Source organism: Sinocyclocheilus rhinocerous, unplaced genomic scaffold, assembly GCF_001515625.1.
Source record: "Sinocyclocheilus rhinocerous isolate Xijiao unplaced genomic scaffold, SAMN03320098_v1.1 scaffold4023, whole genome shotgun sequence".
Taxonomy (NCBI): Eukaryota; Metazoa; Chordata; class Actinopteri; order Cypriniformes; family Cyprinidae; genus Sinocyclocheilus; species Sinocyclocheilus rhinocerous.
Window position 1 is genome coordinate 202,852 of NW_015667282.1, and position 19,615 is coordinate 222,466.

The window sequence follows — 19,615 nt, forward strand, 5'->3', positions numbered from 1 at the left end:
TTTCCTTAAGTTTTCCTTTCAGTATATATGTATAATTATATTATATATAATATAATATTCATGTATAAAAAAAAGTTTTTAAAAAATGTCGTGAGTGTTTCAAGGCTTTGTTAATTTGAGCTCATGAATACAATTTTCAACGTTTTATCACTTTTCCACACATCTCACTCAGATCTTGACTAACTGCCAGAACGCTGTGCCGTGGGTTTTATACTGATGGTCGTTCTCGTGCCGCACTGCATTGTGGGATCGCTCTTCGTGTTTGCCTCAGTAGATCAAGATGGCCGCGAATATTTTGTGGAGGGGTTGGAGTTGAATACACGCCGCATTCGGAGCAATTGTGATGTTGAGAGACCAGATTCATTTGTCCGCATCAGAACATCTTCAGGAGTAAGCTGTCAAAACATGAATCACACCTCTCCCACCCCGATCGCGCTTGTTCGAAGCCGTAATAAGCGCTGTTAGGCCAGTTAGCCGCGCTGCTAACAGCTCCGGGGAGGGACGGAGGGGGTTTCTGGTAAACAAGCGAAATCTGTTAGTCCCGATATCCTAAATACTTCCTCGCCTTTGATTACGCAACAATAACCGTTAAGTAAAATCCGTCTGTGTCTTCGAAATGTCAGACGGTGGTTAGCTGCAGCTAGGCTAACTAGTTAACGTACTCGGCTCTTTCCTGCTGTTACTCCCCATGACAGTTACTGCAAGGTTACACGATTTGCTGCTCTCACTCTGCCTTAAGCGCACCGATCATTATCTCACTGTAATCATGAGCATAAGGTCTGTGTTCGTTCGTTTTAAAATGAGCTGTAGGAGATTGACTGTGTGTGCGTGTGCAAGGCTGAAGTTGTTTGTGCACTGTCATACCCCCTGCCTGCCCCTTTGCGGCCTCCCCTCCTTCTGCTCGGGGTAAACAACTGTTTACCGGTACACAGGATGTTTTCATTGCGAAAGCACACAGTGTGTTTTTAGTTCGGGCCTCTGTTTAGGTTTATGTTGGTGCTCTTCTTGCGGTCACATTGACTGTGTCAAAAACTAGTGCGCTGACTACCTAGACAGCATTTTTGGACATCGTAGGGTTCCAGAATAAAGTCTAGGTAGGCAGCTCGCTTGGTTTTAAGTCACTGTCCATGGTGACATTCTGACCGTGATGCACGTTTAGGTTCGTGTTTACCCACAGTACAATGTTTCTCAATCACCTTGAGCAGTTATGATCAGTAGTTAATGTGGTCGTTTTTATTTTTGGAAGAACTATCCCTTTTATTGGTCATTATTAAGTTAACTGTTCCCAGTCATCTGTGGATATTGTCTGTATAGCAGTAAAGTTTTTGATGTGTGTGAGTGACCGTTCTCTGTTCATCTGCAGGATTGCTACCTGACCACCTTTTGGTCTCTTTGTTCAGTTCAGAGCCGCAGAAGAGTGTGATATTGCAAACTTTAAGCAAGTCTAATGTAAGTTTCTTTGTTTATACCTTGTGTTTTTCAACTTGAAATTTTAGTTTTTAATGGGTTCCTTAACTTGAAATACTCACCGAACTTAATTGCTGATTGGTAAGATTGTTGTGTGTGTTCTTGGTTTATTTATTTATTTTTCACATTTTCTCATCATGCATAGCCAGTTTCCAGATTACTGACTCCATTCTGCAGTTTGCATTAAAGGAATAGTTCACCCAATTCTGTCATTTACTCACCCTCCACTTGTTCCTATATGAGTTTATTTCTCCTGCTGATATTTCAAAGAATGTTGGTAACTAAAATGTTGACAGTAGCCATTGACTTCCATAGTATTTTTTTCTATAGAAGTCAACTGTTTGGTTACCAATATTCTTTAAAATATTTTCTTTTGTGTTCAACAGCTGAAAAAAAAAAATTCATACAGGTTTAGACCTAGAGGTTGAGTAAATGATGGAATTTTCATTTTTGGTTGAACTATCCATTTAAGAATAAGCAAATTCTTCATTATCATAAAGATGTGGTCACATTTACCAATACTAGGCATAATTTTGCAGTCAAAATCCACTAATTTCAACCAGAATCTGGTCCCTTAGTTAAAAAAAGGAGAAATCATGTTTACAGTAAAACACTTGGAAGTAAAGACAAGCAATGAACATGAAATATATGCACCGTTTTAAAAGTATAGCCATAAGACCTCAAGGTTACAGTATATGTGTTGACATGAATTACGGTGGTGACGGGTAGAGAGAAATTCATCCACCTAGTAAAGTCTCATTCCAAAAAGCATACTTTAGGTACAAATCAAATAAGCAGTTTTTGATGAATAATCCTGTTAAAGCCGTAATAAAAATACAAATTTCAAATATTATTGTAAACCCCAAGAAAAGCTGACTTTTATTTACTTCCATTGTAAGTTCTGTAAGTGTTACTGTTACTGATTTGTATTTATTTTATTTTATTTTTTAAACTGAGCCATGAGTCACTTATTTTCAGCATTGTTCAATATTATGCCACAAATGTTGTCAATAGAGCAACTTATTGAACCTGAAACATTTTGTGTGCCTTTATATTAGACTGATATCAAATCAGTGATGATATGAAGACACAAATGTGCATTGAATGTTTTCTGTTCTGACAGATCAGTGCATGATATTTTGTTGTCCGTGCAAAAAGAATTTTGGAGGCATGGTCTAACAATAAGTAGCTGCATAATAGATATTCCAATCATTTGTTTCAGATTAATAATTCTCTTTTAAAAAATTAAAGTATAATGCTTGATTTTTCCATCATTTTGAAAGTATTTTCATGTGCACATGCAACAGTCAACATGTTTTGAAGGCTGTTGAGAAATTCAAATGAATGGTTTTATTTGAGTTTGATTAGTTAATAGAGAAATATTTGCACTTTTGTGAATTTATTTTGGGATTGGACCATACTAATCCCCTTGCTGCCCTGTTTGAATGTCTGATACAGGAAGCGAGCGGCTGCAAAGCATTTAATTGAGCGCTACTACCACCAGTTAACAGAGGGCTGTGGAAATGAGGCCTGCACGAATGAGGCTTGTGGCTCTTCTCCGGGTTTCCAGCGCATGGATAACAATGCAGCGGCCATCAAGGCCCTGGAGTTATATAAGAATAATGCCAAACTGTGTGATCCTCATCCCTCTAAGAAAGGAGCCAGTTCAGCCTTCCCAGAGAACAGTGCCAAAGGAGCTCACAATTTCTCTGCTTGCAGCAACGGGAAGATGAACCATAAGGACCTACAGCCCACAAGGGAGGACTTTAGAGGTGAACAGCGTTATCACGATTGCAGAATTTCAATAGAATAGATATTTCTTGAATTTTTTTTTAATATACAGATAGGGATGTAACGGTATGAAAATTTCTTATCATGATTATAGTGACCAAAATTATCACCGTTATCAGTATTATCACGGTATTGATAAAATGTGCTGGAGATGTTCAAAAAGTACCAACACATAAATCACTTCACCAAATTTTATATTTAAAAATCAACGAACGAAAAATAAAATGACTTTTTGTTTGTATAATCACTAAAACAATAACATTACCAATGATGTTCGAATTTTAAATGACAACTTGACTGGCAACAGTTTAATAGCATGTTGAAATATCTAATGTAAATGTTCAAATAAAGCTTTGAACTAATACGGTTTTAATGATAATTAAAATATGAAACGTAATACTAACTGTCGGGAATTTTATCATGATTTATCGTCAAACCGGTAATCGTTACATCCCTATATACAGAACTTATATCAAATCAAATTTTATTTTATAAAGCACATTCAAATTCAACCTTGGTTGGCCAAAGTGCTGTACATAACAGTAAAAAACAAAAAGTAAAAACAGGAAACACAATAGAATTACAAAAGTTTGAAAGCACAAGAGAAAAAAAGATTTTTAAGCATGGATTTAAATTCAGCTAATGTAGAAGCAGTTCTAACACGCAGTGGTAAGTTGTTCCACAACTTTGGGCCAGCCACTGCGAAAGCTCGATCACATCATGTAGTTTCCAAATGCTTTGTTATGAGAAAAAAAAGCAAGAAAATAATTTAAAAAAAGGAATACAAATCCTAAAACAAACCACATATATATATATATATATATATATATATATATATATACAAATATGACATTTTATGATTTTGATAACATGAATGTGCTATTGAACACACTTTTAAAACCTAATTACTAATATTTATTTAGTAAATTCATTATTAATTGAATTAACAATCATTATTGAAGTATTTCTGCTGCAAAAAAGGCCTTCACACTATGAAGGTGAAAAAAAGACAAACAAGTTTAAGATTAAAATAATAATAAAAAACACAACTTTGCTGAGGAACAGCTAATGTCTCTGTCACAACATCACCTTAATCCCGAATCCAATTTCAAGCTACTTTCTGAATCATACCTTTGACTTACCATGCAAATGATTAAATATTCTTTACCGTGTTCTTCGGCAGATCTGAATTACTTGACAGAGGAGAAGGTGTATGAAATCCTGAGCCTCTGCAGTGAGACCGAGGACTATTCTCCTCTAATCCGTGTCATCGGTAGGGTTTTCTCAAGCGCGGAGAGTCTGGTCCAGAGTTTCCACAAGGCCAAACAACACACCAAGGAAGAGCTCAAGTCCCTTCAGGCCAAGGATGAGGACAAAGATGAAGATGAGAAAGAAACGGCCTCTGGTTCGTCCACAGCCATGGAGGTGGAACCTGAAGCCTCTGCGTCAAGTGCAGACGGGCCTTCTCACGGAGAAAACAACGTCCAAAAGTTGGGTCCCGTAGAAGTTTCTGTAGACATTGAAGCTGTAAGAAGAGTGTACGACAGACTATTATCGAACGAGAAGATTGAAGCAGCATTCCTCAACGCGTTAGTCTACCTGTCGCCCAATGTAGAGTGTGACCTCACCTATCACAATGTGTACGCCGCCGACCCTAATTACCTGAACGTCTTCATCATCGTCATGGAGAACAGTAACCTCCATAGTCCAGAATACTTAGAAATCGCCCTGCCGCAATTCTGCAAGGCAATGAGCAAGCTACCTCTTCCGGCTCTGGCCAAGCTTGCGCGGTTGTGGTCCCAGTACAGCGCAGACCAGATCCGACGTCTGGTCGAGACTTTCCAGCAGCTTATTACCTACACTGTTATCAGCAACGAGTTCAGCAGCGACAACCTGGTCAATGAGGATGATGGTGTGGTGGCAGCCACCAAGTGCTTGAAAATCGTCTACTATGCAAATGTGCTGGGCGGCGACCTAGACATGGGTCACAACGAGGAGGAGGATGATGAACCGATCCCGGAGTCCAGTGAGCTGACCCTGCAGGAGCTGCTCGGCGAGGAACGACGCAATAAGAAAGGCCCTCGGGTGGATCCGCTGGAGACGGAACTGGGCATTCGTACCTCGGACTGTCGAAAACCCCTCATCCCCTTCGAGGAGTTTGTCAATGAACCGCTCAATGATGTACTCGAAATGGACAAAGACTACACCTTCTTCAAGGTGGAGACAGAAAGCAAGTTCTCCTTTATGACCTGTCCGTTCATTCTTAACGCTGTGACTAAGAATCTAGGCCTGTACTACGACAACCGGATCCGGATGTACAGCGAGCGCAGGATTACTGCCCTCTACAGTTTGGTGCAGGGACAACAGCTGAACCCTTACCTGCGACTCAAAGTGCGTAGAGACCACATCATAGATGATGCACTTGTCAGGGTAGGTCCTGAAGAGCTTGCAAAGATGTTTCATAGAAATATATCTGAATGATTTCTTGTGTATTATTTATCATTTTTGAAGATCATTTGTGGGTATAAAATGAATGTGTGATTGGTTTTAGTTGGAGATGATTGCCATGGAAAACCCAGCAGACCTGAAGAAACAGCTGTATGTGGAGTTTGAGGGTGAGCAAGGAGTAGATGAAGGAGGAGTATCCAAAGAGTTCTTTCAACTGGTCGTAGAGGAGATCTTTAACCGAGATATAGGTAATTATCATTAATTATTCCTGCTTGATTTATTCAGTATACCTTTTGGCTTTCATTTAAGCATCCTAACACAAAATTTAATCATTTAAAATTATATTCATTGATACTGGAATGGCTAATGCACTATTTGTAGGCGCTAGCAGGCTTAATGTTCCTCTCAGAGCTTGTTTTATTGATATTGATGATCTTATTGGTTCAGTGAGTGTGAGATGAGGATCTGTTGTGCATTCTTGTCTTACACTTTCTCTTTCTGTTTCACCCACAGGCATGTTTACCTATGATGAAAGCACAAAACTTTTCTGGTTCAACCCTTCATCGTTTGAAAATGAAGGCCAGTTCACCTTGATAGGCATTGTCCTCGTGCAGCCCTAATATATATAAATAATTTTTTTTTAAGAAGTCTCTTATGCTCATCACGTCTTCATTTATTTGATCAAAAATGAAAGTGAAATTACAATTTAAAATGGTATTTTTTTTTATTTTAAATGTCGTTTATTCCTGTGAAGGCAAAGCTAATTTTCAGCAGCCTTCAGTGCCACATCATTCTTCATAAATCATTTTAATATGCTGATTTGGTGCTCAAGAAACATTTCTTATTGTTATCAATGTTAGCAGCTGTGCTGCTTAATATTGTATGGAAACCATTATACGTTTTTTGAGGATTCATTGATTCTTTTTTATAACAATGTTAGAAGTCATACAGATTTCCAAAATTTTGAACACTCCCTGTACATTTTTGAAGTCTCTGTCCTGGGCTTAGCGATCTACAATAACTGCATTCTCGATGTGCACTTCCCTATGGTGGTTTACAGAAAACTAATGGGGAAGAAAGGAACGTTTAGAGACCTTGCTGATTCTCATCCGGTAATACTTGCCTGGTTACTTTAATTTATGTTTTTCAGCATTCCTTGTCCAACTTTTTTTTTTTTTTAGAAGAGAAATTTAAATGTAACACCAAGATTACATTATCATTCAAAAGTTTGGGATCGAGGATTCATTGATTCTTTTTTATAACAATGTTAGAAGTCATACAGATTTCCAAAATTTTGAACACTCCCTGTACATTTTTGAAGTCTCTGCTTGTGTATACATTTAAATTACACTTTAGGCATAGTGGCATGTATGTTTTTCACATGCAGACAGACTTAATTGTAGATTCAAATCCTGCAAAATCCAACAAGTCACTATGTGTAATGCCTTTCCAAACAAGAGCTTTTTTCAAGAGCGCATCTTATGTTAACATGGCCTTATATTAATGATAAAGGCCTTTTGGCTTGCTTGAAGCATAAGCTAATTTTGTTACACTGCAATTCAACTTCATGTTGTACATTGACAATGAGATTATGTATTTACAAAGAGCAACATTTCAGCATTATTGCAAGTGGGAGTGCATGTCCTGTTCTCATATTGGAGGCATGCAGTGAAGCAGCTGTCTGTTTGCACTCCAACTTTTTTTTTTTTTTAGAAGAGAAATTTAAATGTAACACCAAGATTACATTATCATTCAAAAGTTTGGGATCAGTAAGATATATATATACACTCACCGGCCACTTTATTAGGTACACCTGTTCAATTGCTTGGTAACACAAATTGCTAATCAGCCAATCACATGGCAGCAACTCAATGCATTTAGGCATCTAGATGTGGTGAAGACGACTTGCTGAAGGTCAGCGCATCTTATGTTAACATGGCCTTATATTAATGATAAAGGCCTTTTGGCTTGCTTGAAGCATAAGCTAATTTTGTTACACTGCAATTCAACTTCATGTTGTACATTGACAATGAGATTATGTATTTACAAAGAGCAACATTTCAGCATTATTGCAAGTGGGAGTGCATGTCCTGTTCTCATATTGGAGGCATGCTGTGAAGCAGCTGTCTGTTTGCACTTGTACAGGATACAGGCGGATTTAGGGCATAGATTGTGTCTGGAAGGAGATTTAAGCAGGTACATCAGCACTTTAGTGGCACACCCCGTCATTATGACTTTAGCACACGGTGACTGCTCATCAAAATATTTGGGGCAATAATAGCAATTATTTGATGGACAGGATTAGCAGAAAACCTAGTAGTATTAGTGCATCTCTACAGAAAACGATTATATATATATATATTCTCTCATAATGGTTCCGATCATCTGTTTCTTCAGGTTCTTTATCAGAGTCTGAAGGACCTGTTGGAGTATGAAGGTAATGTGGAAGAAGACATGATGATTACTTTCCAGATCTCACAAACAGACCTGTTTGGAAACCCACTAATGTATGATTTAGGCATGCAGTGAAGCAGCTGTCTGTTTGCACTTGTACAGGATACAGGCGGATTTACATAGATTGTGTCTGGAAGGAGATTTAAGCAGGTACATCAGCACTTTAGTGGCACACCCCGTCATTATGACTTTAGCACACGGTGACTGCTCATCAAAATATTTGGGGCAATAATAGCAATTATTTGATGGACAGGATTAGCAGAAAACCTAGTAGTATTAGTGCATCTCTACAGAAAACGATTATATATATATATATTCTCTCATAATGGTTCCGATCATCTGTTTCTTCAGGTTCTTTATCAGAGTCTGAAGGACCTGTTGGAGTATGAAGGTAATGTGGAAGAAGACATGATGATTACTTTCCAGATCTCACAAACAGACCTGTTTGGAAACCCACTAATGTATGATTTAAAGGAAGGAGGAGATAAAATCCCAGTTACCAATGAGAACAGAAAGGTTAGTCCACTTTTACACCAGCATTACATTCATTCATTCAGCATTTAAAAACACAAACATGTTCATATCTGCCAGTGAACACATAGCATGAATTGGGTCTCTGCAGGATTTTGTGGCACTCTATGCAGAGTACATGCTGAACAAAAGTGTGGAGAAACAGTTCAAGGCCTTCAGAAGAGGATTCCACATGGTCACTAATGAATCTCCGCTGAAGTATCTGTTTCGACCGGAGGAAATTGAGCTGCTTATATGTGGTAGCAGGGTGAGTTGGCTACAGATTGTTACCTGCTTCCAGGCTGTTCTTACACATGTGGCATAGCCATACATATAAACCCATAACTTTGTGTTTTTCTCGTGCAGAATCTTGACTTTCAAGCACTTGAAGAGAGTACAGAATATGATGGTGGATACAACAAAGACTCTTGCATTATTAAGTATGTGGATGCTTATTAAAATAATTACATTATGTATAATACAATTTTTAATGTTGTGTGGATTATTATTTTCTCTGTGACTTAATAGTTACTAGCAGTGATCGGCTGATATTTGGCCATTTAAAGTTTGTTTCTCCAGTTACAAAACCTACTGACAGCTTTGTCAATGGATAATAAATATTCCGTTTTCAGGTATATCACGACTAAATGTTGTACAAGATTAGCATCTTGTTAATGATACATTTTTATGTGAGCAATTATTAATTTGTTTTGTTGTCATTTAATTATGGGCGTTATATTACGCATCAGCCATCTTGCCCTCCAGATATTCACATCAGCATTTACAAGCACAATATCAGTCGACCACTAGTTGTAAATACTACTTCCTATGTGAAATTAAAAGTGTATTAAAAATGATATTTTTGACACACATCAGGGATTTCTGGGAGACTGTGCACTCATTTGGGCAGGAGCAGAAGAGGCTGTTTCTTCAATTCACCACTGGCACAGATAGAGCTCCAGTTGGAGGTTTAGGCAAACTCAAGATGATTATTGCCAAAAATGGCCCTGACTCAGACAGGTAAACTCAAATTCTGCCTCTCTACACTGTCGCTCAATAATGAGTTCAGGTTTTTGACGACATACCTTGTTCAAATAGTTGTACGATCATGTATCAGATCGATTAAATCTTGAGTCAGAATATGGGGCCATTGACTCAGAACACGTTTTTGCTTTGAAAAATGTGAGACTTGGGCATTGGAATGGAGAAAAAATGCAGCGTCTTGAGACATGTTTTTTTTATTATTTTTTTTTTTATAAGTTCTCTTAACTTGGCATGGCAATCTGAAAACATAGCACTCGTGTATGAGACGCTGCAAAGATGCGAGCACAGCAGTCAAAGCTATCCGTCTAGTGAGTTTACATAGAGAAACAAAGATCTGTCTATCATGTTTATTTTATTTTTTTTTATATAAGTTCTCTTAACTTGGCATGGCAATCTGAAAACATAGCACTCGTGTATGAGACGCTGCAAAGATGCGAGCACAGCAGTCAAAGCTATCCGTCTAGTGAGTTTACATAGAGAAACAAAGATCTGTCTATCATGTTTACATAGAAAAACAATGGGAAAGTAACAGTGGAATGAACAAAATGCATTCTGTGTGAACCAGGCCTATGGTTGTGTCATCATGCAGCTGAATTGTTTTTTTCTACCTTCCGGACATGCTTAATTGTCATGAAAATAATGTCATAATTCAATAATCTTAATGGTTCTTCAATGCTTTTTTTCAATATTCACCCAGTGCTTTTTTGTAGCACTTCTTTCTTTTTTTCTTTTAAGAATTCATGGGATCAAATCAAGTAAACGTGCTTTTTATTGTTTACAAAAAAACAGTAGCATAGCTATGCAAATTCAGAAACAACCATTTTAGTAAGTTGCAACGATGTATTACGTTTTCTTTACTAAAAGCGTTCAAGTATACGTGTATAATTACAGTTTTACCATATGTAAATTACATTGTCCATCTATATACATCTCTACAGCAATAAATATGCAAAGTCTTCTTAAATTAATACGTTCTTCCTCCCCTCCTATGGTCAGGTTACCCACTTCTCATACTTGCTTCAACGTGCTGCTCCTCCCTGAATACTCCACCAAGGAGAAACTTAGAGAGAGACTCCTTAAAGCCATCACTTACGCCAAAGGCTTCGGCATGCTCTGAGGCACCGGGATCCACAAAAGAACTCACTCGCCCTCAGAGGTCTCATTTGTGCATCAAAGGAGAATTCAGCTACATCAACAACTAAAAGTAAATATCAAGTTTAAATGTAAGGCAAGGTGTGAAATGGGGTAAAATGGGAAAGTTCTGGTGACCGTGTGCCTGTGCCTAAATAGTAGATTAAACCACACTGGACTCTTGGCTCTTTCTGTCCCTCTTGTGTAAGTGTTAAGGTTCCCTTTTTGTATGCACTGAGATATAGCATTATTTATTTTAAGGGATGGAATCTCTTGTCATGTCTGCCAGGAAGTCCCACTCACTTTTTGCTTTCGTAGTCATAAAAAGGAGAGACGGTTAGAAGTTTTCAACACCTGCAGGACTGATCACCATCTAAACTTAATAAGATCAAAGGGAGGAAGTGGAAATGTATTGATGTATTATGGTTGAACTGTGAAAGTGCACTTAACTCAATATTCAGAATGTCTCTAGGGTTTTTTTTTTTTTGGGGGGTCTGCCCTTTGACATTTTTTGCTTGTGTTTCATAGGTCTTCCCTAGTCCGTTTGCATTTGCAGCAATGCTTTCAGAGGTACAGAGCAGCTCCAGTCTCAATTTCATGTCCAAGAATCTGTATTTATTGAGGAACTGCATTGTTTGTTGTGCTGCTCTTTTATGGCCAGTGTTCTGCATTTTGCTTCAGAGCCAGCTCTTTCTCTCTCTCACACAGAATTGATCTGTTTGCTAAAATCAATCCACACTCATGGTGCACTCATGACAAAAACAAGTAGTGTTACAAAAGAGAGATCTAACCTTCCCATAAACCTCTCTCAGAGGCTTCCTACAAGTGTTTTGTTTTGTTATCGGTCTTGTTTTAATTCAAGATGGCAGACTTTTAGTCAGTGAATGCTAATTGACAGTGCCCCATGAAGAAACTGTTTCTGTTTTAGTTGCTCTTTTTTTCCCTTTTGCTCTGCACAGTGTCTGGCCCTATAATGTTGGATAAAAATGAGGGGAAATTGGCACAAATTGTACCACTATCTTGTTGTGCCAAACATATATGCTGAGAATCGCCGCTCCGGTTTGTCCAGGCATAGCTGGAAACCCACTTTAGTGATACCTTCTACACTTTTTGTTTTTCCTTTTTCCCTCTTGCATATTAAATGTGACTGTGGTTTGTTCCACTGCTGATGGCGCTAACATAAAAGGGGGAAACAGAACTTGATATTGAGAATGACATCATTTGATTGTTTCAAGTTATTCTTAAATAAATTCAAAACTGAAAAACAAACCAAGTGTGGAAATGTGATGAAGAGATTGTGTGATTTCAACTCCTGGGTCTTTTGTGGTGTCACAATTCAGGAGTTTACACAAAACCATTTATAATGTAAAATGCATACAAAGTTAACAAACATGAAATTTAATTCAAATCCATATCGAAGGGAAAATACTGTTTTTTGACATTTAGCTCTAAGATTAACTAAGATAACAAATATTTTACACACTTTAGGATTCGGTTGCCTGGAGTTTGGCATCAAACTGGTATTTAGTTGTTGTTTTTTTTTAAATAGTAATTTTTATATAAAATTTAGACATGCACTGTTTCACCTTTTCTATACCATATTATCTCTACGAGTACAGTTTGTGGTCCCTAACATGGCACACACACAATACATACCTAGTCTGTCGAGCATTTCTAGTTCATCTTCTGGTTTACATTGTACAACTAAATAGTTTAAATGAAACGCTCTTAACAAACAAACAACATTTGTTAGAATGTTTATTAAAGAACACATTTAGGTACTCTTGGATAGTATAATGAAATGTTTTGGCTTGTGTCTGGAATGATTTTAACATTGTACATGTTAAGTTGTTTTTCGAGCAACGTTATTAGCCATATTAAAATAATGTAAATGTTTAATGAGCAGAACATCATCAAAGGAAATAAATATTAATTTAGAATTTATGTTCTCATACTTATGCCAAATGAATAATTGGAGTATTATTCCTCCTCTTCTGAACTACAAATGTAGACCTCATACAGTGTGAAGTGACTTTTTTGGGCCACGTTTTTGACACACCACAAAGATACACTGCTGTTCAAAAGTTTTAGGTAAAAAAAAATATATATATTTATATTTATATTTACATTTATATTGTTACATTGATCATAATAAGAAATGGTTCTTGGGCACCAAATCAGCATATTAGAATGATTTATGAAGGATCATGTGACACTGAAGACTGGCGTAATGATGCTGCAAAAAAATCAGCTTTGCATCACAGGAAGTACATTGTAAAATAGATTAAAATAGAAAACGGTTGTAATAATATTTCAGGATATTGCTGTTTTTAAAATATTTATGACCCCATACTTTTGAATGGTAATGTATCTCTGTCCTGCTTTCTGTCATCTGAGCTGTTTATACTGCGCACATTGAATAAATACAAATGAGAACACATGTGACCTTGGACCACAAAACCAGTCTTAAGTCACTGGCAATTAATACAATGTCATGTAAAATTTATAAATAGATAAGTATAAACAGTTTAAAAGGAATGTGCTATGTTAAGAAATATGTACATGGATAGGAAACCCCATTAACCCCAATGTCTATGCTGCTGACTATTTTGTCGTCTTCTCTTCTTTTTTGTCCTCAACAACCTCCAACAGATCTTCTACCCGTAGTGTTTTCACTTTGTTCTCCATGTTGGTGATCCTCTGTTTCATTTTGCTCTGGTAGGACGTGTATTCTCCCATAAGCTTGGCAAATTTACCAGTCATGACTTCAAGGTTGTTCTCTAGACGGTGAATCTTCTCTTCCAGATCTTTGGGATCGGCACCAGCACCAGCAACTGCCTCATCAAGAAGGTTGTCTTTCCTTAAAATGGCCTTTCCCTTCTCCTCCAGGGCTTTTTTGGCGTCTGGGTATTCAGTAAGCGCTTCAACAAGGTCATCTTTAGACAGCGCAAAGAGGTCAGAATAGCCCACGCTACGAATGTTCGCCGTTCTTCTGTTTCCGGCTTTACTGCCTTTGATTCCAAGGATACTGATCTCTCCGAAGTAAGCGCCGTCACTGAGCACCACAAACTGCGTGACGCCATCATCCGCCACTACGGCAAGCTTGCCTTCTTTGATGATGTACATTTCTCGGCCAATGTCACCCTTTTTACATATGTAGTCTCCAGGACTGAACACCTGAGGTTGCAGCTTCAACACCAACTCAATGAGAAGTCCAGCTTCACAATCCTGGAAGATTCGCACCTTCTTCAGTGTATCTAAATGGACGTTGATGGCTATCTCAGCTTTGAGCTTGTCTGGGAGATTCTTCAAGACTTCCTTCTCATCACAAGTTTTCTTCTCCGTCCAAAGGTAGTCAAACCATTTGATGACCCTGGCCTCCAGGTCTTTGCTGACCTTACGGAACTGCATGTACTGCTTGATGGAGTCAATCTTGGCTTGAAATTCAGCACGAGAAGCGTTCATGTTGGAGATCATGGCGCCGACGTTACCGACGATGGTAGCGAAAATCAACACTCCGATGAGGAAGTCCATAACGACAAACAAGTATTCGATGTCTCTAACAGGAGGTGGCGTTTCTCCGATGGTGGTGAGAGTCAGAGTGGACCAGTATAGACAGTAGATGTATTTTCTGGCCAAGCGGCCGTATTCAGGGTGGCTGATGTTTGGATATACCCATGTGTCAGTCCCAAAGCCAATCGTTTTGGAAATAGCAAAGAAAATGCAAGCGTTCCAGTGAATGATGATCAGGATGTAAAGTACAAGGTTACTGATAAGGAAAATGTTTGGATAGTTTGTGCGGGTTTCTGTGCGGTCGAAGAACTCGAAGAGACGTGCCATCTTGAAAAGGCGGTTGAAGCGAAGTTCAGGATTGTTGAATCCCACTTTCAGCATTAATAAATCTGTCGGGATCATCGAAAACATGTCGTATTTAAACTGGGGGATTTTCCTGTAATGATCCATCAACTTCTTAGCATCTTTGACGAGGAGACCCTGCTCCAAGAAGCCTGAAAAAGGCCGAATAAAAATGTAAAAAAATAAAAAGAATATAAATTTGACACGCTTGTGGTATGAAAGAAGTCTCTTATGCTCATCAAGGCTGCATTTATTTAATTACAAATACAGTAGAGCAGTAATTTTTGCGAAATATTACTATTTAAAATAAATATTTTCTATAATAATACATTTTAAAATGTAATATATTCCTGTGATGCAAACTTTAATTTTCAGGAGCCATTACTCTTAAGTATTCAGTGTCATATAATCCTTATCTAATATGCTGATGATCAGCTTTGAAAACAGTTGTGCTTCCACAGTTTGTGGAAACTGTTATACTTTCTTTTTTCAGGGTTCTTTGATAAATAGAAATTTCAAGAACAGCATTTATATATTGTATATTATATATTTATATAATATTTAATATGTATATATAATGGGTATATTAAATCAATATTATTTATTAACATTGATAGTAAATATTAAATATAATATTATTCATAAAATATTTTAATTCTTTCTGAAAAATCACCCTACCTGTTCTTGATCTGACAAACGTGTCTACATAATAGATTGCATCTGAGGTATAGTCCAAGACGATCCAAAGCACTGTGTAAGAGTTCTGAAGCTCATTGAAACAGGCCCTAAAGAGATATATACAATGAAGCACATGCCACATCTGAAGTTATTGATTTCATGAGAGATTCTGCATGAACAGACCTTGTCACCAGCATCATCAGGTTGTAAAACATTGGGGCTGCTATGACCGAAAGCCATCTGTAATACTTGTCTGAGGCTGGATCCATGATCCACACTTCTTTCCTAAAACACATCTTAGATTATCGTCTGGCCACTTTCAAAAATGAACACATACTAAATCACACCATTCATCTGTGAATAATCAATATCATTATCTGATTAGTAGTACTAAAACTATACTATCATAAAAAATTTCATTTGTGGCATACTCACGGAGGAGGAGCATCTTTCTTTTTATCATCTTTCTTATCCTTCTTTTCGTCCTTTTTCTCATCCTTTTTATCATCTTTTTTCTCTTCCTTCTTGTCTTCATCTTTTTTTATTTCTTCCTTTTTGTCCTCCTTTTTGCTGAAGGTAACATTTTGGGTTGTTTTTATTTGAATTAGCTAGTAAACTAGTCTGGTATCTAAAAATCACTAGTGTGAACTACCACTAGTAAACTCTCATGTTAACCTGCAGAGGGCAGCACCAATATTCACTGAACACTATTAAGGCAATGTACTAAACAGGTCAGACTATCATCTGTTGTTATAAATTTCATATTTGAGATAAGTTTATTATTTAGGATTCTACAATCTAGCATCTATCATATCCACATGTTAATTATTTTTCTGTCATTTATAATGCACTATATAGGGGTTTATATCTGAAGGAGCTGTTTCTACATGGTACTTACTCATCTGTGTTGTTGCAGTTGTTCATATTGTAAGCTGCCAGAGGCCAGTGATTGGCTTTTCTTAAGGAGCAAAAGGCATTCGTTTTTGTTATTATCGTGGAGTACATTTTGAGGGATCTGATTCTGGGACAATAACTATAGATCATCACTACTGCTGATTTATTATCTACAGGTGCATCTCAATAAATTAGAATGTCGTGGAAAAGTTCATTTATTTCAGTAATTCAACTCAAATTGTGAAACTCGTGTATTAAATAAATTCAGTGCACACAGACTGAAGTAGTTTAAGTCTTTGGTTCTTTTAATGGTGATGATTTTGGCTCACATTTAACAAAAACCCACCAACTCACTATCTCAACAAATTAGAATACTCCATAAGACCAATAAAAAAAAATTTTTTAGTGAATTGTTGGCCTTCTGAAAAGTATGTTCATTTACTGTACATGTACTCAATACTTGGTAGGGGCTCCTTTTGCTTTAAATTCGGCGTGGCATGGAGGTGATCAGTTTGTGGCACTACTGAGGTGGTATGGAAGCCCAGGTTTCTTTGACAGTGGCCTTCAGCTCATCTGCATTTTTTGGTCTCTTGTTTCACATTTTCCTCTTGACAATACCCCATAGACTCTCTATGGGGTTCAGGTCTGGTGAGTTTGCTGGCCAGTCAAGCACACCAACACCATGGTCATTTAACCAACTTTTGGTGCTTTTGGCAGTGTGGCCAGGTGCCAAATCCTGCTGGAAAATGAAATCAGCATCTTCAAAAAGCTGGTCAGCAGAAGGAAGCATGAAGTGCTCCAAAATTTCGCATCATATGACCCCTTTAAAGAATGGGGGAGTCAAAAATATATTTGACTGAAAACAAACCCGCATCCTGTGATTGACAGCTTCCGTTTCATTTGCAAAGAGGTCATTGTTTCAGAAAAATTACAGTTTGGAAAAAACTAAATTGAAGTCTGAAAATCTATTTTCATTGACTTTTTTAGTGCAAAATCGTGAACATTGTAAGTGATGCTCAAAAAAAAAAGATAAAAAATGTACCATATGACCCCTTTAAGATCCTCTTGTTATTCTGACCTGCTTGCACCATTTTCAGTCCGATCCAGTTCATCTTCAGAGGCTCGGTCCGAAAGCCTGTGTTGGGATGGGTAGGACTGCTCTGTACAAATCTTCGCCATTGTCTTTCTTCTCTTTGCCTATTCTAGGCATCCAGCACTTGACAAGACATGTCAAACAAAGGACAACACCATAACAAAAGGCCATGAATTATTAAAAATTTAAAGCATGTATTTGATCCTAGAAATAATTCTCAGAAGCATAATGTAATGAGGCTTTCAATGGGCTGCTATTATTGCAGATAATAATGTCGTATCAGCTGAACCCAAAGTTCAGTGGAATTAAAATCTGAAGAGGTTACAAGAACCTGTTTTTGACTTGATCTCTGCAAACTCATTTTCACACTGACAGCATTGCCATCTGAACACACCGCCTAAAAATACTCGCTGCTTAAACACTAAACAAAATCAGCGGCCCATCTCTCTGATAGATCATGACCCAGATGCACTTTAAAGTCACCTGATATCAAGCCACCATTTATACATAACTCTTAAATAAAATTGTGACTGCATATAGCAAGGATTGGCTGTAAACTGATTTTTGGTTAAACTTGAGTGGTATATTGATTTTTTTATTTTTATTATTTGTTCATATGGCAAGAAATTTCCTAACCCGGTTATACACCACGGTTTCAGCGTCTTTGACCAAAAGGGCGATGCTGCGCTTTCTCTATCTAATGATGATTAGTTTTATCGTATTGTTGAGGGAAGATTAGTGTAATTAGACTAATCTATTCCAAATCCAGAAGATGCTAATGCTGAGGGCACCCAGCAACTTCTTGTCGGCAGTCCTGATTTCCGACCCACCAGGGTTCTGTTACCTGAGGATCTGAAGTCCCCACTGCCCACCCTAAATAATAAATCAACACTCTGACATGCCCAGTGTGGACTTTCTTTCAATAATTTGTACTGTCATCATACATTTAACACAGACAAGTGAGCTCCGTTCATCCTTCTGTTTTAAATGCTTAGTGTTTATGCTAAATCTTTTTTTTTTTTTTTAAAGAGTAAATTAACTGTGTATTTCTTGTTAAATGAATAGTACAATAATGTAATGTATTTTCTTCGTGAAGTAGTTAATATATTCTTTTTACTTCTTGTTTTAATATTTTACTGTATAAATAATAATTTGTTTTTCTTTCTTATGGTCAAGGTGGCCGTTTTTAACAGTATACTGGCACTGTAATGTAAAGCGTCACTATTGCGTCATTCTTTCCCCCCTTGACAAGTGAAAATCTGGACTGGTTTATTTTCACTAAACGGTTTAGTTGGAAAGCTGAGCACTGCTGCACGTGTGCCAGAAACGCTCTGGCTAGAGAGAATCCTGTTAACGTATTTACATTTGTTACAGAGAGAGAGAAACCGATATATCAAATATACAAACAAACAATATAATATATAGAAGCATTTGCAAAGACAACATCATTTTCAACGCCACGTCACCTGCCTAAATTCCTCTAATAAGGCCTAAACTGCCCTTTAACATCTGCCATCTGTCACAGATCTCCATGAGATCTGTTCTTAAGTAAATACAAAATACAACATTTGAATTCAAGCTAAAGGTTCATTATGCCATTTTACATGAAAAATACCCTGTTGTAGTTAGTTTCAACAGCTAATAACTGTAATTGTCTCACATCATTATCCCCACGTTTACAAGTTTGTTTTTGCCCCATTTGTACTAAAGACAACACTGAATATTTTTATGTTTTATATATTTATATTTGGAATTAATATATGAAATTCAGATATTTGGTATATCGCAGAAGCAGCATTGTAGATCCTTGTAATTCATAACTTAAAATAAAATACTAGTCATGAATATCAGTGTTTGTTCTAACCTCATGGAAATCTAGAAAACACACTTTTGAGCTCTGAGTGATTGTGTTCTTATTTTATTTTATTATTATTTTTTTCAATTATTCATTTATTAATTTATTCACACCATGAAACAATTTTTGTACAAACAAGTAAACTGTACTACACATTATTTTTCACACTTCTTTCAAGGGGAAGCCATATAGAATATAGAATAATATCTGGCACAGCCTTCAGTCAGAAACCAATCAATTTCCACCAATCTGTTTACTGCAATGCAGCCGTTATAGCCTACAGTCCTTTTTTCTTTCATCTCAGGGGAAGCTAAATGTCTTCAGCTCAGCTGCAGCAAAGCTTTTCATGTCATTAGGACATTGAATGACAGAGGTAGCATGTTGCTGCTGCAGCC

At 37.3% G+C, this 19,615-nt stretch overlaps 2 protein-coding genes across 2 annotated transcripts; one reads left to right on the plus strand and one right to left on the minus strand.

The window, feature by feature from the left end:
- The first annotated feature begins 244 nt into the window (after window positions 1-244).
- Window positions 245-12,114, plus strand: LOC107733601 (ubiquitin-protein ligase E3A-like). Its single transcript, XM_016545285.1, has 12 exons — window positions 245-390; window positions 1,364-1,449; window positions 2,926-3,239; window positions 4,442-5,688; window positions 5,810-5,954; window positions 6,220-6,311; window positions 6,705-6,818; window positions 8,512-8,676; window positions 8,783-8,938; window positions 9,037-9,110; window positions 9,547-9,690; window positions 10,711-12,114. Coding segments are annotated over exons 2-12 (2,574 nt in total). The 5' UTR covers window positions 245-390; window positions 1,364-1,447; the 3' UTR covers window positions 10,832-12,114.
- A 1,278-nt stretch (window positions 12,115-13,392) lies between these two features.
- Window positions 13,393-16,400, minus strand: LOC107733584 (cyclic nucleotide-gated channel cone photoreceptor subunit alpha-like). Its single transcript, XM_016545261.1, has 5 exons — window positions 16,277-16,400; window positions 15,814-15,948; window positions 15,562-15,663; window positions 15,379-15,485; window positions 13,393-14,852 (listed from the first exon to the last, which is right to left on the minus strand). Exons 1-5 carry the CDS (start codon window positions 16,381-16,383, stop codon window positions 13,450-13,452), a joined length of 1,854 nt encoding a protein of 617 aa, XP_016400747.1. The 5' UTR covers window positions 16,384-16,400; the 3' UTR covers window positions 13,393-13,449.
- Between the last annotated feature and the right edge of the window lie 3,215 nt (window positions 16,401-19,615).

What these genes read in the sequence shown, in the direction of transcription:
- LOC107733601 (XM_016545285.1), top strand. An exon ending in TAGATGATGCACTTGTCAGG is followed by an intron (nt 5,689 to 5,809) that starts GTAGGTCCTGAA and finishes GATTGGTTTTAG; the next exon opens with TTGGAGATGATTGCCATGGA. An exon ending in TTACCAATGAGAACAGAAAG is followed by an intron (nt 8,677 to 8,782) that starts GTTAGTCCACTT and finishes GGGTCTCTGCAG; the next exon opens with GATTTTGTGGCACTCTATGC.
- LOC107733584 (XM_016545261.1), bottom strand. Translation starts at nt 16,383, where the DNA reads ATGTACTCCACGATAATAACAAAAACGAATGCCTTTTGCTCCTTAAGA. An exon ending in CTGATGATGCTGGTGACAAG is followed by an intron (nt 15,486 to 15,561) that starts GTCTGTTCATGC and finishes ATATCTCTTTAG; the next exon opens with GGCCTGTTTCAATGAGCTTC. An exon ending in GTTTGTCAGATCAAGAACAG is followed by an intron (nt 14,853 to 15,378) that starts GTAGGGTGATTT and finishes GGCCTTTTTCAG; the next exon opens with GCTTCTTGGAGCAGGGTCTC.